At 40.1% G+C, this 18830-nt stretch overlaps 1 protein-coding gene across 2 annotated transcripts; it reads left to right on the plus strand.

Annotated features, from left to right (window-relative positions):
* Window positions 1-231: 231 nt before the first annotated feature.
* On the plus strand, window positions 232-9056 carry ARL14EP (ADP-ribosylation factor-like 14 effector protein). 2 transcript variants are annotated; one of them, XM_010563730.1, is made up of 5 exons: window positions 232-381; window positions 1025-1282; window positions 4388-4894; window positions 5878-6008; window positions 7467-9056. In XM_010563730.1, exons 3-5 carry the CDS (start codon window positions 4472-4474, stop codon window positions 7693-7695), a joined length of 783 nt encoding a protein of 260 aa, XP_010562032.1. In that variant the 5' UTR covers window positions 232-381; window positions 1025-1282; window positions 4388-4471; the 3' UTR covers window positions 7696-9056. The 2 variants fall into 2 exon arrangements, with proteins under 2 accessions (XP_010562032.1, XP_010562033.1); XM_010563731.1 differs by lacking the exon at window positions 1025-1282.
* Window positions 9057-18830: the final 9774 nt, after the last annotated feature.

Raw genomic sequence — 18830 nt, forward strand, 5'->3', positions numbered from 1 at the left:
GGGCGCCCGCCGGGGCCCCCCTCGCCCCGCCTCCCGCCCGCGGCCGCCTCACACCCGCCCCCCGCAGGGAGCGGGCCGCGCACGCGCACCGCCAGCCCAGCCCGGCGGCACGTCGCGCACGAAACCCCCGCCCGCCCTTGGCCACGTGACCTCCACCCCGCCGCTTAGCCTCCGTAGCGGCTGGTGTCGCTGTTCCCCATCTCTAGCCCGGAAGTGCCGCTCCGGGCCGCTCGGCGGTTGCGCTGCTCTATGGTGAGCCGGAGGGTCGGGGGCGGTGAGGGGCGGTTAATGGCCGCCACAAGCAGCGCTGCCGTCGCTGAGGGAACACGAAAGTCGGGTGCCGGCGTCCCGGCGCAACGGAGGAAGAAGGTTCACGGCAAGGTACCGGGGCAGCCTCCCGCCGCCGGAGGGGTCGCGGGGGCGCGGCTGGCAGCGGGAGGGACACGGCGGCGGGGGCGGGGAGGAGCCGGGCCGGGCCTCGGAGGAGCAGGCCGCGGCCTGCAGAGAGCCCTTCCCAGTGGGGCCCAGCCACCCTCGGTCGCGGACGGGCCCGCTGCTCACCTCCCGCCCTGCTCTCCGCTCAGCCGGCCTGGCAAGCTGGCCTCTCGGAGGGTTAGTGCTCTCCGCAAAAGCAAACGAGCAGCCGGCCTTTCCGCTGGACTCACGGACGGTTCTCAAGACGCAGCCCTGGCTAGGGGCTCTCACGTTTGGATGAGGGTCTGTCGTGCAGTGCCGTGCAGCTGCTGAACATCCAGCGTAACGCCTTGAGACACGGGGTCGCGTCTGCAGTTTCAGGACTGTTCTTTCCTTTCGGCTTCTTATAACTCAGGGCTGCCAGTCTAAACTGTAGTTTCCTCCGTCCTTTGTTTCTGTCGTCTGCAAGAAGCTAGAAAACCCTTGCTGAATCTCTGCTAGTGCAGCAGGCTTCTTGTGCACTAGTGCTTCGCTGTTCTGATCCTCCTCGCTGTCTTCTGCTTTAGGTTATTGTGTTTGGTGCAGTAAACGCTAATTAATAATTTCACAGGTGTGAATACAGGCCTTCATTTTAGCATTTGGTTTTCGAAGCTCTCGCCTGCTTTCACCAACGAGAATTGAAAGGCAAAAAGCTGCGTACTCCTCCCAAGGGGAGGAGGGAAGAAATGCATCTGAAGCTTCTACCAAGAATTCTTACAAATCAAGTGGATGAAATACATAACTTATGTCACCGGCACACTATCGTTTGAACAAGCTGTGGTGATAGAGTCGATGTGCTTTTCCTCTGTTTAATACAGTGGTATTTCAGGTAGTGTAGTAAACTGTCAAAACAGATACCTGCCAAAGAGAGCACTGTAATATTTTCTGTTTTATAGAAAACAAGTTTGCTTTTTTTTGATCAGAACATCTTCCAAGAGTTCCTATTTCTAATACATCTGCAAATTTTGACAATTCACATCATCACTTTTATATTGACCTCATGTGCTTCCTCATCCACACACATAACTCCCTTCCACAGCAGGAATCAGTCAAAAGTACACATTAGCATTTGAAGCAAGCTTGATTCAAAACCTATAAAAGGCTTCTTTGAATTGAGTTATTTGGTATTAGCTAAATTGCTTTGATTGTACACAGTTCCAGTTACCTTAGTTTGAAAGACAAACTTTGTGACCTAATGAGAAAAAGATTAGTTCTGAGTATAGCTGGTTCACTAAGATGGTAGAGTTTGACAGATGGTCTTTTAAAAGAGATTAAAAAAAAAAATCATTCATCAGTACCACAGTAAAAGTACATAAATAGGCAAAGCCACTGGAACTCTTACGTAGTAAAACTTAACACTCTCAGTGCTCAGCAGGCACTGAGAATAAGAATTTTTAAAACTTCATTGACATCTACACTTTAGTCCTTATTTGTATTATTCAGTGCAGCTCTGAAGAGCTGTGCAGGGTCAAAACTTCAGGAGAGGTCTTTGTTAACAGAATATAGAAATCTTAGTGAAGAGGAGTTCAGATAGCCTAGCAATTTAGGACTGGACTAGGTCTACTGCTTAAAATACAGGATTTAGGTTTTGACCCAAGAAATCAGTGTTAAGCATTAGAATACTTAAGTCTTTCTATTTTCAGATAACTTACAAAAAACCCCAAGTTTGCTTTATTTTCAGAATGAAATACAAACCCTCTTTTGCAAACTTAGGTGTTTATAACATTGTACCTCTACGTTTGAGACTCTTTGTCCCTCTGTTATTCTTGTTTTAATTTAAATATGAAAGCTGGAGCATTCTTAACAATAGGCTGAGAAAACTTTTTTACAAATAATTGTTCAGTTATACTCAGTTCTGTCTTGGCTTAGATATAAAATTATACTTTAAAACAAGTTTACTGGCCTGTGTATAGGCCAGCATGTCATTTATATTTGGATCAGTTAAATCACTAGACAATAGCATGTCTTGTGCAAGACCTTTAAATTACTGTGCATGCAGTTTAATATACGGAAACGTGTTGTGTAATTGCTTCAGATATACACATCTGTTTCAGAAAAACTAAAGTATTACAATCAAGAGGATTTCTGCTGCAAAAATGCTCCAGGCAGTGGTTTTCAGAGTAATTTTAAAAAGCCTATTAACTTCTCATTGTTCTTTGTTACACAAACACAGCAGTGTAAAAGTATTTCTGTATATTGGATGAACTTACACATTTCATGTCATTAGGTTGTGTGTGATGCTATTTGCTTTTATTTTATTGAAAGTAGCATCCCAGACTTTTTTCCATTATACAATTAGCTGTTACTTTTATTGATTAAAAAGCCATATTACCCTGTTTGGTGGTTAGCACAAATAACTATGTGTCATGGTTTAACCCCAGCCAGCAACGAAGTACCACAGAGCCACTCATTCCCCCACAGTGGGATGGGAGGGAGGATCGGAAGGGTAAAAATGAGAAAGAAACTTGTGGGTTGAGATAAAAACAGTTTAATAATTAAAAAAAATGTTAAAAAAGAAATGTAAGAGAAAGAAAAGAAAAAAAAACAAAGAGAGGGAAATAAAATCCAAGCAAAACAAGCAATGTAAGTGAAAACAATTGCATACCACCAACTGACCAATGCCCACCCATTCCCTGAGCAGCATTCCCCCTCCCGCCCCCCAGTTTTATTACTGACCGTGACATCATATGGTATAGAATATCTCTTTGGTCAGTTGGGGTCAGCTGTCCCAGCTGTGTCCCCTCCCAACTCGTGCACCTCCAGCCTACTCACTTGCAGGGCAGTGTCCGGGGCAGAAAAGGCCTTGACACTGTGTAAGTACTGTTCAACATTAGCTAAAACAACAGCATGTTGTCAACACTGTTTTCAGTATGAGTCCAAAACATAGCCCCATATAAATTACTGTGAAGAAATTTAACTCTATCCCAGCCAAAACCAGTACACTGCTTTTTAATTCGTCTGATTTTTGTCTTTGCAGAGTAGCATGTAGGTGAACATTAACATCCCAGTTAGGCTGTATTCATTGTAATTAAGGTTCTCAGGTTTTGAAAGTGAATTCCTTCTTTTAGCAGAAATTTGTCCTTTATATTGCAGTAGAAGATAGTGCAAGATGGGCTCAGGCTCTGATGCGTTAGGACCAGCATTGGATTTGCAACAAACTTTGGCATGTGAGACCACGCTGCAGTAGCTAGCTTTGTATTTGGTAATTAAATTAGTGTTTAACTTTAAATAACTGCCCAATATTTACATCAAACAGACATGGCACTCAGTTGGAGAGCGCTGCACACAAAGGCCACATGACCACAAAACTGCACACATTTAGAACCATCAGTCTTTGTGTATACCCCAAGTTGTTTCTTGAAAAGGCTCAGGCTGATTCTGTGTGCCCTGACTTGCACCTGGCACACATGGGAAGAACACACAGGAAAGCACTGTTGGATATGAGTTGATAACTGACATCAGGCAGCCTGTGCGGCCTACCTTCAGCAGTTTTTTTTCCTAGAAGCTACTTGGAAACAGGATGGATTAATTGTTTACCCATCAGCAGTCTCTTCCTGTGGGCCATCTTAGCAACTGGTCTTGACTAGCAGGGATTGTGCCAAGAGAGGGGGCCCCTAGGAAACTGATGACCAGGGCAGGCTGCTGTCTGAACAATTTGTCCGCCTCATACCTTGCTCCCAGATTGCTTTTGAGAAGTAATGCTACTAAACATTTTGAATTGATAAGTATTATAGCTGGAAAAAAATGCCTCTGAAAGGAATATAAGATGCATAGTTTAATTCCAGAATTAAATTTAGTGTATTTTTAGTCTTATCTAGACTAGAAGGCTATAATTTCTTTACATGTTTTTTTTTAAATTACTTAAACCTCGTCTCTCAAGCTTACAGATAAAGGTTTGCAGCACAAATCTGATTGATTTTAATGCTTTCTCTAGGGTGATCTTCATAGAAACTACTAAAGACTTCAAAGAATTCATTTTAGGCAAAATAAGTGAAATAAGTTGTTCTGATAAAGTAAAATGGATCCTTGTTCAGTTGGAGTTCAGCTTCAAGCTACCAATGAATGCCATAAGACGTATTACACCCGTCACACTGGCTTCAAGACTAAGCAAGATATATCTTCATCTGATCTACTGTTACTTCAGCTTAGAACTGGAATAACCCTTTCCGAGAACAATACAATCTGCTTCCACCATGCAAAAATTTACATTGAAAGATTTGAAGACTTACAAAAATCATGTTGTGATCCCTTTAATATACACAGAAAACTATCAAAGAAAAACTTACGAGCAATTGACTTAGACGATGCAACTTTTCTAAGTGCCAAGTTTGGAAGACAGTTTGTACCTGGTTGGAAGCTTTGTCCCAAATGTATGCAGATAATAAACGGAAGCGTGGATGTTGAATCTGAAGATCGCCAAAGAAGAAAACTTGATTCGGACGTATGTATATGGATTGGTTTTCCCACCCCCCTAAGTTCTGCAAGCTATTGGAATTGGGCTTCATACAAGTCCTGCATAAAGAAATTAATTTTTTTTAATAGAAACATGAAAGGGCGTAGTCTTTTAGATGTGTGGGAGTTTACTGTATTGAAACCTTTATTTGGAGGACCTTAGAAAAATCCTCTTCCCGAATTAAGTATCATGGCCTTTTAAATTCAAATGATTGTGTCTACTAGGGTGACTTACAACTCATAAGTTTATATAAATACCAGACTGCTGCTGCTGGTATTATAAGTTGTTACTGGAGCCTTGCAAAAAACAAGCTTGTGTGCTTAAAACTGAACACTGCAAAGGTTGCTTCTAAGGATGTTGAGATAAACTTCTGGTTTAGTCTCTTCAGTTTAAAAATAAAATCCACTTTTTCTAGCAGTTCATTACCAAGTGAACCTGCACGGAGGTGAATTAGGTGTACTCTTGTGGTGGCGTCTGAGCTGTGAAGGCCATGGCGTTTGTTCAGGGGCAGTAGTGAACTGGTGTGGGAGGATAATGCTCTAAGTGCTGAGTTTGGAATACAGCTCCTACATTGTTGGATCCATTGTTCAAGATGTATGCAGGTAATCAGTCAAAGTGTGAGCAACCAAATCAGCAAGAGGTCATCCATATATGCCCTGTGGCAAAGCAGAATTGCATTCTAGGAGCTGTTGTCCCTTTCAGCCCAGGGAGCGTTGCCCAACTGTATTTTTCAGTTAAATGTCAGTATGATTAGGAGACTGATGGGGGTGAAATTTGAAAGCATTGATTAAAACTGCTACTACAAAGCTTGCATTGTTGGGTTTTGAGAAGTTGTTTCTCCTGGGAAATCCAGTGCTTAGAGTTGAGGTCAACAATTTACCTACGTTATTACAATATCCTGGCTCAACTGGATGTTTTCTTAGGAATTTAGGTTTGTATTTGTAATAATGAGATTTTCTGTGTTTGTTCAGGGGCGTACAGCTAAGGCTTTAAAGTCTCTACAGTTTGCTAATCCAGGACGACAGACTGAATTCACTCCTGAGACCAGCAAGAGGGAAAAAAGAAGGCTGCAAACAAAAAATGCATCATTTAATTCAGACAGGTGAGCCGTTTCCTGGATTTCAAAATAAAATAGCCTTGGTGGTCAGTGTCCCTGTAACACTATAACATTTTCTACATAGAGGTTTGCATGTTTATGGATTGCTTTTTTGGTTTTGAGGATGTTAAAGCTCACTCTCATTACTGAGATAAACAAAACAGAAGATGAAGTGTTAGCATACAGTCTGTATTTCAGGCAACTAAAATACAAACAAGTATTTGTTAAGGCATGACAATACTACACAGATCATAGATGAAGCTATTTGTGCATAAACTAAAATTCTGATAATAGGCTAAATTTGAATACATAAGATCAAGTAGACTACACTTAAAATACTGGAGTTGTCATCTTTCAGTAAACTCAAGAGTTATACTCTGTGAACGAAAGTGTGCAAGTTAGGACCTTACCTTCCTTTTTTAAAAGGAAGTTAGTGTTGAATTTGGACAATACTAGATAACAAATTACAACCTTCTAATGTGACTGATTTTAAAATCACGCTTTCTACAGAGGAAAGGTATATGCAGCTGAATTTTGTCTGTCATTTTCCACTAAAAGTTTGGACCAATTCAGTCTTGTCCTAATAGGAGAGCAATAGAAATCCCAGCTTTAACTAGTCATACAATACTTGTTAAAACATGCAAGATAGATCACATTAATGCCTTTCCCCTGCTCTCCACCTAAGTGTAACCTTACAAGACAGAAACAGACACTAGACGTGCTGCTGACAAACTACACGTCTTTCTCTCCATTTGTTTCTTCTACTCAGTTTGGGTACAAGTTGCAACCAGGGAAATTTTGTTGAGATGTTAGGAAAACTTTTTCTATGTATCTAGTAAAACACTGGCTCAAAAGTGGTGTGACACCTCTGACATTAGAGCTATTCAGAACTCAACTACATGCAGCCCTAAGCAACCTAATTTGAGTTGACCTGGCTTTAAACAGAGGGTCAGACAAGGTGACTTCCAGAGGTCCTTTCCCAACAGTTTTTCTGTGATTCTGCAGTTTAACAGAACTCTTACAGAGATGGGTAATGATAAAAGCATAAAAAATACTTTGAAATTAGGATGTGCACACCCTAAATGATTCTGCGTGACCTCCTTTGAATTACAGCTACAGGTTACAAAACAAAAGTAAATTAAAGGGAGCATTTCACATAATCTGAAAGGTAATCTGAAGTTTACTTCATATAACTAAGAGTATTCATAAGTGCTTGAATAAGTGTGCTATTGAAGAAATAAAAACTTCCCATTCCTGAAATTATTTCAAAAGCACCATGGTGGAGATAAAATTAGAACTGAGAAATATTGTCAAATACAGTAACATACATACATTTTTTGAATCAACAGCGTGTGAAAATGAACAACTGAAGAAAGCAAACTTCTGTCCACAACTACTAGCAGCTTTGCATCAAAATGGGTGGATTTTTTAACATGGAAGTAACTGTTGTTTTTCTTTATACAGGCAAGTTATACCAGCCAAGAGTAAAGTCTACGATAGCCAGGGGCTACTACTTTATAGTGGGATGGATCTCTGTGATTGTCTTGATGAAGATTGCCTGGGATGTTTCTATGCTTGCCCAAAGTGTGGCTCCAACAAGTGTGGAGCTGAATGTCGCTGTGACCGCAAGTGGCTATATGAGCAAATTGAGATAGAAGGAGGGGAAATAATTAGAAATAAGCATGTTGGTTAGTGTATATGCACATTATTTATCCTGAGTATATATTCCATGCTTTGATTAAACACAGCACATTCATCATTTAGTGGTTTAATGAAAGCCATTGGAATTTATCTCAAGCCACATGATTAATGTGCTCACTTTCACGTTCTTTTTCAGTGTGATTATGAAGCTAATTGTACTGCTGTCTTTTCACACTTCATTCTACCTTGTACTCAGTCTTGTTAGCCATCCAAGTAAGTCTCATTGAACAATCTTTCACTGTATTTAAGTATAAGGTACTAAATTTTCATGTGAGAGATCCTGAGCCACTCACTATGGTTTCATGTACTGTTTTGTAGAGTGTATGTATCCCTCATTTTTCCTTCTCTAGTTCAGGATCTCATGGTTTTGAATCTGGTTTATGTGAAACACTCTAAAAGTTCTCAGTGAATTTACATGCAGTGTTAATAAAGCTCTCTCCAGTATTAACAGTGCATGCTGTATCTTGTATAGATTATCCCAGCAACATCTGATAAATTCAATCCTGTTCACTTAAATGGATTCAAAGGCAATTAGGAGTTCAGATCCTATCCAGTTTACTGGGATGTGAGATCAAGTTATCCTTATGAATTAAAGTCTCACTGTTGAAGTGTTTAAATTAAATTAAATTGTCAAGGCATTGAAAAATAACATTAAAGTATTTAATTATGGTAGTGTTTTGTTGATTTCTGTATCACACAATTGAAATAATTTTGCTGTATTTGTTATCAGTCTGTAATTGGGCTGGACTGGTAATTCAACAGCCCTCTCCCCTTTTTTTTCTTTTTACTTGTTTTTAAGGTAAAAGTTTACATGCAGCTGAAATGAATTTGAGTGTCTGGTCCCAAACTAAGAATATCCAGACTGCTACAAACAAAAACCCAGTTGAATTGAAAATTGAAGTTATGTTTAGTTGATGCATTATCTATCCTCAGGACATTAAAATTTTACAATACAACAGGATTTATGGAAAAGAGAATTTATAATTGAAATCTTAGTAGCATTAAGCGTTATTCCTTCATATTTTTGTTGTGTTTTGGATAAATTACCTATTTCTGTGATAGGCTTGGAAAATCTGCATGCTTATTGGGTCACATTTATTCAAGAACACTGTTAACTATTGATTTCTGAAGACTTACTTGGTAAAGTTGTATAATCTTGCTATTTGTTTAGAATGTTTTCTGATAAGTGTCATGAAGGTTGCATTGCTAAAATCCAGTTATGCTTTGAGTTGTACTGACATCTGCTGGTTCTAGTGAAGCATAAGCATCAACTTATACTACATTGTTATTAAATCTGCTACAAAAATAAACAGACTTTCTTTTTTTGGTCAGAGCATTGGCTGTTCTTCCAATGGATGTCTCATTGGCCTTGGATTCCAGACACGTTTATCACAAGAACCATCATACGAGTTCATTTAGGGAGAGCAGCACACTCTTCACGCTTTTCCAGATAGCAACACCACAACTGAGTAATAGCCATGGCTTTCCTTACATGCAAGTGGCATTTAATACATTTTACTTTGTTGACTACAGGGCATGCTTATCCTGACAGCAGTTAATCTTGTGTGCTTGATCCATGTTTGGAACTGTTTCATCTCTTAAGCAACCTTTTGAATTGGATGAAAATATAAATAGATACCTCCATGAAAGTGTGTCCTGGTTTCAGCTGGGATGTAGTTAACTGTCTTCCTAGTAGCTGGTACAGTGCTATGTTTTGAGTTCAGTATGTGAAGAATGTTGATAACACTGATGTTTTCAGTTGTTGCTCAGTAGTGTTTAGACTACAGTCAAGGATTTTTCAGCTTCTCATGCCCAGCCAGGGCACCTGACCCAAACTGGCCAACAGTGTATTCCATACCATGGGACGTCCCATCTAGTTTAGGAACTGGGAAGTGGGGGGCAGGGATTCGCCACTCGGGGACTGGCTGGGGGGCGGTCGGCAGGGGGTGAGCAATTGCCCTGCGCATCATTTGTACATTCCAATCCTTTATTACTACTGTTGTCATTTTACTAGTGTTATCATTATTAGTTTCTTCTTTTCTGTTCTATTAAACCGTTCTTATCTCAACCCAGGAGTTTTACTTCTTCCGATTTTCTCCCCCATCCCACTGGATGGGGGGGGCGGGGGGGAGTGAGTGAGCAGCTGCGTGGTGCTTAGTTGCTGGCTGGGGTTAAACCACAACAAAGTGAGAGGGGAAAAAGCTGGTCCAATCTTGTAATTTTTTTTTTTTTTTTAAATTTAGACCAGAGTCAGCAGTACCCATTGTTAATAAACTTAACAGGCTTCCAACTGTTTGATAAATATAACTTATCACTTAAGTCCACAGTTAGACTTCGGATTCAGTAACTGTTAAAGCATTTCACCGAAATGAAACGCGAGTCTACCAGTAGCTTAAATTGCCTAGAGCATCCCATTATTAGAACTGTATTTCTCCATCTCCATTAAGTCTCTGAAAAGTTAGTATTTCAGTCTCGCATTTTATAGATTCACTAGCAATTAGTACTTTCCCAAATAACTCACTCAGGTTGTTTCCTAACAAAATGCATAGGACTGCTGTTTGACTAAAAACCTGCGCTAAGTACTGGGTACTGTTGATTGTTATAGAAGCTACAGGAGACTTAGGGTTTTTTTTCCAGTAAAACAGGACATCTTGGTGTTGGTTTTTCACATGTCCTGCTTAAGTGTTTAGGGCATTTCCATTTAGCTGCATTTCTGTAACATGCCTAGGCTGTAGTGTGTTCAATAGTATGTTTTTATACACTTCATGTCCCCCTTATCTATTTTTTTCTGTTAAAATACATTGTTGCAAGTCAAAATTTACAATCTTACTAGATTTAAGATGCTTACAGCTATGAATTTCTCTTATTTTTTTTCCTGTATGTTTTTATAAACACCACACAAAACTTACCCCAGCATAATACCCAAGCTATTTTATCATCATCTAAAAGTGATTGCATATTGTTGCAAACAACATACATAGGTCCCCATCTTTCAGAATTACTCTACAACTAAGCCTGCTAAACAGTATGTTCTTTTATTATAGCCGAAGGAAACTACTTTCCATAAAAGCCAAAGTTCATAAACCAGGTATAATAACCACTTTAAACTCTGCATGCATTAAAGAGAAAAGCCAACTGCAAATATATCCCAGTTACCATGTTAAAACTTGCCTTTTGATATTAATTGCAAAAATTAATGCCTAGACAAAGTTTATATATTCAAAAGACAGAAATCAATGACAGTAAAAGAACCTGTTTTATGAATAATACATATCCCGTGGATCAATTTGAGTTTATTGAACAGAAGCTACAGCTTTGTGCTCTCAAGTACAGTGTTAAGCACTGTTTTGGTTTCTTTTTCATACAGAGCAAAATTCACATCAGGTTTAGAACATGGTCAGATTTAACATCTTCTAAAGTCAGTGGGAGTTCTGTGGACCTTGTGAGAGTTACCACACAACCTTGATGTCATATCTGAGATGGGATGTGCCCACTCTTCCCCCCCACCCCGCAAGTGGAGTTAAAAGTTTCAAACTGATAAAACATGCCCTGGGATACTTTCTGTTAAATACTCAAACAAGAAATGTAAATGCTCAAATAACAATATAGTACAGTCAGCTAATTAACTCAGAGAATGTGTTATATTAACATTTTTGGCATCTATGCTACTAAAAGGCATTTATCTTTGTGAGATAGATACATTATAACCTTAGACACAGCTTGAATTTGGTTTTGTTTTAATGAATTAAGTTCCTAACTCTTAGAAACTAACAGAAGGAGACTGTAACTTTTGAATCTCTTGGCTGACCATTCAAGACATCAGAAACAGCAGGAAGTGGACAGACCTACTCAAAAAGCATGATTTTATAAATCCAGAAGTCAGAACTAAAGCCTCTAAAGGAAAAAAGAAGACTGAGTTAAAGTGACTGTATTTTTTATTATTATTATTTTAGACCTGTTTTAATGTTCTTTTTAGGCTTTTCATACAGGTGTTACCCATATTAGCCAGAATGGACCAATAGACAACTGCACAAGAGCTCACACTGAAATCCCATGGTGACATAGCTACACAGAGGTTAAGTGTTCAGGTGGCCATCTGTCACTTGTTATGTGACAGAAACAGCTACAGCTTGCTGGAATCAGCATTAAAGCCTTAGTCTCGTGAAAAAGCATAAACATACACTTTCCAGTTTCAATTTCTTTGTTTTCCCTCTAAAATTAGAGTCATTTTTTGGTCATATTTGTGTCTCAATAAATGCAGAATTTAAGCATTTTTCAACTGATTTCTCAGTGGAATATAGGATGTACAGACATGCAGTAGCTTGTCCCTCATGATCCAGATAATTTTCCACAGTAATTCTTCAGCAAACATTCTTAAAGTTTTATTCACATTTACAGTGACTTCTAACCAGTTGATATCATACTAATGACAACTTTATTTAAACAGACTAAACAGCTCTCTCCAACTTTAAGTTATGCATGCTTTTAAGTCCTACTAATAGTAGAGGAACAGTTTATTAAAGGATTATACTTGTATTTAAATATCTTTAAAAGTTGCATCTAAAGTTTACCAATGTGGAAGCTATAACCAGAACTATTGTATTAATTCACTGCAATTAGATTTCAAATTAACAGCTCTCCTCCAAGCACATACTAAAAAATTATCATAGGGAGGTGTGAAGAGTTGCAATTCAACTGCCCAGTTCACTCTTTGTAGGGGTTTTGTTCAAAACTCATTACCCTGCTCTGAAGTAGAAGTTTTGCATTGTAAAAATTCCTCATACCCAGCAGAGGGCATCAGCTTACTGCAAACCCGACCATGAATTTCTTGTGCACCTTTTAAGAGCTGCATCCCCAGTCATCTGAGCAGAGGGGAATTCATCATTCAACAGATTCAGGAATCAAGCCCAGGACAAGAGAGGCATTACCCACAGCTGCGAGGTTGAAACACAGTAGACTCAAGTACAAGATTAGCACTTCAAAAAAGGAGAAATTCATTTGCTTTTTGGTCTTTATAAGAGCTTCTCACCCAGGCCCCCAGGTACCTTGCCAATTGTTAGTTTTTTAACTAGAGATCAATGTGATTTTTATAGATGCATTTAAAATTTACGGTGTTCACTATGAAACCTTGGTTTAGAGCTTCTACCTGAGCATTCCCTTAGAAATTCAGTATCAGTAGCCAAGAAAGCCACCCACAGCAGGGTCCTACACTTGTTAGCAAAACAGGAAACCTTCTGACATCCGCACTGGTGCTACTGCCAGTGTGCAATACACAGCTGAATAACCACACATCTCCTGTTTCCCAGAGAAGCAGGTAAAATACTCTGACAGTATTTTACCAGAGAAGCTACAATAGGAACCAGAAAGAGCCTAGCATAAGCTATGGTAGGCCAGGGTGGGGAAAGACAAGAGGGGCAGCCAGGAATGGGAAAAGTTTCCCTTTACTAGGGAAAATACTAGGTCTCCTAGTATTACTAAGTGGTGAGAAAATTGCCCTAGTTCTTCTCTTCTTCCCCCAGCTTCCTTTGGCAGCCCTTCACATGTACTTGCCAGCAAATTAAATCTGTATAGCACACTAAATTACTTGCCCTTCTAGGCTCTAGTTAGGGCAATATTAACTGGAGTGTAATAAACTCAGTTCTCCATCTCGCCCACAGGTGACAGCACTATCTACTATAACCTCCTGAGCGTAAACAGTGATTTACTGTCCATGCAGAGCCCAAAACTGCAACCAGAAGTAAAAGCAATCCTCTTCTGTCATTTTCTGATTTTCTCCTTGTTATTATTCCATTTGTTCTTGCATTTTAATTGATAGCTCTCCCTACCTTAAATTGTTCATTTTAGCTACTGAATTAGTATCATGAAGCAGACAACAGTCATTTTTATATATAAAAATAGTCCCAGCAAGCACCAGCTAAGCATCCTAAGTGAGTCACTTACAAGAACCATCAGAACTTAAAAACTTCTCAAAAAGAAGTCACTAGGATCCTACTCAATTCACAGTTCTTAAGGCCTCATAAGTCATCTAAGAAACTGGAACTAAGGATCAAAGTATGTTCTCCAGAGCCCAGCCCAGATAGAGAAGAAAGAAGCATCATAATCTAATGTATATATAAAGATCACAGAGTTCTTCAATTAACAAAACTACTTTGCTTAAAGATAGAAAATCAGATTTTACCAACTTTCAGGACCAAAGTTAAGTTTCCTAAATCCAGTATTTCTTGTTCTAGTTCATCCTTCCTAGGAGTACCTGATAATCCAGATGTATTCAAGAGAATGAGTTTTCTCCTCACTTTATTTTCTATTGCAAGTTTGTAGCACAAAAAGAATCCCCCTCCCCCCCCCCCCCCAAAAAAAAAAAAAAAACCAACATTAAAATCCCCACCACCAAACCTCAAGGCTGCTCCTTCCCTTCTGTTTTATAACACAGTAGTGCTCTGGGATGTGACTCCCTTGGTAGTTTCCAATCAGATGGTCTGGATCTTGCCAGCTGACTTCAATGTTGCTGCAACCTTTCTCCTGACAACCAGCTCTTCTTAGTAAGCATTAATTAGAGTGATTATATTTCAGCTTAGTTTTCTGTTACTATCTTTGTGCTGCTTCCTGGGAGTTTCAGCTCAATCTCTAAGAAAAGAGAAAAATCAGTTATTACTCTGTTAAATATACTTGTGTGATATGCCTAACCTCAAGCCAGACTCCTTAAATTGTACAGAATCCTCGGATCATCGCTGAGGGGGGCCCAATCTCAGCTACACTGTTACATCAAGCCAGTTTGTCCATGTATTTCATTGGCAATAGCAAGCTGTTCTGTCTCCGTAATGAGCTCATATTAACAGTCCTATTGACTTCAGTGAAATTGCTTAGGTGGATAAGCAAGCCAAGCAAATAGATGGGTTCTGCACAGGTGAAACGTGTCACGATAAAGCGCTGAAGCTGACGGGACTGTTCGGACAAAGACACTGTTCACCCTCCGTCCACCCTGTTACGGATGCTTTTGTACTGATGCAGGAGTAGAGACTGTGCCCAAGATCTTACGAGCCACTGTGGAAGGGAGCAGCCATCAGTGTACGCCTAAAATAAAATCTCCTTCTGCTGCTGGGGTCCCAAAATAAAATGTTTTGGTAACCTTTACAGGATTGTCCCCTACAGAGCAGATCCAGAGAAGCCTGATGTCCCTATGAAATGTTAAGTGCCGTATGCCTGGATCTGGACTTAAATATTTGGGCTTCCCGTTGGAGTTCAGAGTCAGGCTTGGAAATGGGGACAAGGCAGCCGAATGTGGAGAGGTAGAATAGATGATTTCTCCTATGCTTTCCGTTGGATGTGATCATAATAAACTAGCTGGGTAGAAAGCACAGAGTAATTAACTTACACTAATGAAAGTTGGTTATATCTCTAGGCAAACCCAGAATTTTCTTTTTCTCGAGAGAAGGTTTTCTTCCTACTGTTGTGTTTTGAATTTGGTTTTGCTTTTATCAAAAAACCAGAAAGGCACAATTTATCCAGCCTAGTCTGTGCCAACTACCTCTGCTTTATGACTCCCCTGTGTTAATTTCTTGTCTGTGAACTGCTGACTCTTTGAAGTAAAACATTGGGCTAGATCTGGTTTGGAGCAAATGAGAATTCAGGGCTGCTGACAAAGGACATCCATCATAGGAGTCGCTGCAGAAGATGTCTGCAGTTTCTCCTCCTCCAGTGTGAGTAAACTGCAACATCCAGTTCTGCATGCACACACCCCCATCCCAGCCGGGTACCATCTTCCCAAACTGGGGTAACATGATGAGCCACGGTTTTCCTCATATACTGTCTGAGCACGTACTGATTCCTTAGTTTTAAGTAATATTTTTCTTCCGGAATGGCAGAACCTAACCCACTAACTTTGTACATGTAATTTATTTAATTTTTAATTTTTTTAATTAAATTTAATTTAATTCGGGGACATAGTGCCCCAAATGGTCTAAGGCTGATTCAGATCCTGAACCCCATCAGCTAGTTTTTACTTCTTCCAATTCTCGATAAAGCTGTGTGTGTATGAGTAAGTGCATACAGGATTGTATATGCAGCTGATCCAGCCAAACTAGTTGGAGCTCACCTCTCCGAAATACAAGGTGCAAACGATGTGGTGTAAGTTGCCACTCATCAGAGTGGATTTGTTTGCCCCCCCACACCAAGAGGCGTTGAGAAGGAAGATGCAAAACCACTTTTCTGCCTAAGTGCATGTTCTGTACTGTAGGGTATGAGTGAAGGGGACCTCCGTTTCATTGACTTTTATTGACCTTAACAATTATTCAATAGTTAACTGGAAGGCTGGAAATTATCCTTCTGCGTCTTCTGCTTCAATGTAATCTGAAAGGCCCATTCATCACTCAATTACAGCTGGTAGCTGGCTTGGTATTTTGATACTACCATGTGCAACAGAAAGCTCTCCTGGAAGAATAGAGCTGTAGCCCTTTCCCCTTTTACATGTCTCCTTCCCTCTGACTCTGCTAATTTCACATTTTTATTTTTTTTTTAAATGGATTGAAAACCCTTGCCTACCTTCCAGCACTAGTTGATGATGCTTCTCACATGTCAGAAATTGCTACTGACATTTCAATTTCACTTTATTTTTCCCCTTTCTTTGATAGTATTATAGAGAACATTTATATTTAAATAAAAAGCAAATAACGCATGTCAGAGTATGCATCAGGGAATGTCAAATTGTTTTTTTCCAATTACAACTCTATTTCAAATAGGGTAATGCAACTAAAGGATAATTACTAGACATGCAAAGCCAAGGTTATGATCAGAAATGGCTACCCTTTCACTTCTCTAAGTCCTGTCTTACTAAAAAAAAAAAAAACATTCTTGTGGGACAGGTTACACTGCACATCTGCAGGTATCCAGAAGAAACCAAATGTCTAGCACTACTAGTAGAGTGGCTCTCTGTGTACAAACTACCATATTATGAAAAGAGGACAAATATAGGTGGCTTTATCACCAATTAATAATGGCATAAATTCACTTCAGGATAGGATATTAACAATATATTAATAGTGTTTTACAGGCAGTATCATAACATGCTTTGAAGTAGTAATGAGCACGTTGGTACCGCATCCCAAGGGGGTCCCTTTAGCCGCCCGCAGGACCACATTCACCATCCTTTCAGACGGCAAATCTCCACCCTGAGCCTGAAGCACTGCCAGAGGAGACCTCCTGCTTTCCTGCGTCCCCCGTGCCCAAGCACGACAGAGCAGTAGCCATCGGGACTAACCTAGAGACGGATTTCAGAGCATCCCTTCCTCCGCCGTTTGGCTCTGTCGCACTAGGAGTGTTGTGGTGAGCCAAAAGTTTTCCAAAGTTTAGGATTCCTTTTTTCAGAGCTGCTTTTGCCTCGGTGGGGAGAAATACAGCGTTGCTGTATCCCAGCTTATCTCGGGGTCCCTTCCATGGGAGGCCGGCAACAGAAGTAGTCAAGCTGTGTGAACTACAGGGAGCTAAAAATAATTTTCTCATGACACGAGCATACATCACTAACTAGCATGAAGCATTAATTAGCACTGCCCTTTGTCAGCCCCCATGTCACTGCCGGTGCCCTGGGGAACAGGGCTCTTTTTTTCAGTTGGGCTCAGAGTAGTCTAAAGGGGGGATCTAAAAGCAGCCAATAACTATGGGAGGGATAGTTGTAAAGGTGAGGGTGCTTCAAACTTTATTCAGGTAGAGTTATGGATGTCTACCCTTTAAAAGCCTACAGCTGTTGGAAAAAAACTGCCTTTTTGCAGGAGCCTGTCTCCAGGAGCTGGCTGGTATAAGGCTTGAGTGTCACAAACCATTAGTAAGGTTTTGCCAATCTGTTTTATTTAAGTGCCTGAAATAAAACAGCAATCCTTTATTATTAGCTGCTTTATTTGACTGGTAATAGTGCCTAAAAGGGGCCGGGACTCCAATTTGCTCCACTTGGAACCGCTATTTGCTGTGAGAGCACATAATCTCATTTTCTACGAGAGTTTCAGCAGGGCAGGGACTGAGTCTTGATCCTGTTTTGTCTTCAACTTTTTTATGGAGGTGGCTGACAGGCAATGCAAAATAAATGTCAACTGCATAATGGGAGCAAGACTTTCTTTAGCAAATATTCAAAATTAGTGACAACACTTGGGTGAACAATGCAGTATTTGTAACTGAGCACACTAGCTTTCTTCTGCTGGATCCCACAAACTCATGATACCTTCTCAGCAACCAGCTGCTGAGCCCTGGGGAGCTACACACCCAAGATGATAGATAACCTTGAGGGATTTTTAACAACCACCACCATTTTGTCACAGAGAATTACTTTGGTGGCTACAACCAGCAAGATAGCCAGGCAGCGACTGCTCTTGTGGAAGCTGGAGCTTTTCAAGTGACGTAGTAGTTCAGGAGAGGGCTGGCTGGAGATGAAGAGCTAAGGAGGGAGAGGGTGCTCAGCAGGGCACATCTGTTAATCCACCTTGTGCTTCTCTAATGAGAAACCAGAAGGTGAAGCTAAGCACACAGAGAATTTGTTTCATAACACTAACATTTAAAACAAGTCAATAATAATAATAATTATTATTATTGTTGTTGTTGTTGTTGATGTTATTATTATTTATAAATATTTACTAAATAATAAATTGGTTTATTTCTAATGTCAGCCTTACTTCCAGGACATTTATTCTGCCTGCATCCCACTGTACCTGAGGCAGACAAAAACGCTCCTCCGTGTACAAACTAGGCGAATGGGGCAGAATAGCAGCCTGGGAAATAATGATCCCTATGGAGCAAACAAACAGCAGAAGCGCAGCTGAGTTAAATTGTTTCCCTCGTTCCCTGGAGATATGTCCTTATCTTGATAATTGGAGGAATAATAAATAAATAAATAAAATGTCTTATTTAGCCATGTTGTTGTTGTCGGAGTCCTTTGTCTGCAGCGTAGTCAGGAAAAACTTTTGGATTGATCTGGAGTGCACAGGCCTATTTTCTATTAAAGTGTATTAATGCCAGGTTCTGTGCAATTAGTGAAAAGTCAATTCCTATTACTAGTTAACACTATTGAGTATCTGCTTTCTCTAATAAAAAGCTATGTCCAGCATAAAGACTATAAATCAATAAGCAGCCACTTTCTAAATCTATTCT

This window comes from Haliaeetus leucocephalus, unplaced genomic scaffold (genome assembly GCF_000737465.1).
Source record: "Haliaeetus leucocephalus isolate CR32 unplaced genomic scaffold, Haliaeetus_leucocephalus-4.0 Scaffold173, whole genome shotgun sequence".
NCBI classification, from domain to species: Eukaryota; Metazoa; Chordata; class Aves; order Accipitriformes; family Accipitridae; genus Haliaeetus; species Haliaeetus leucocephalus.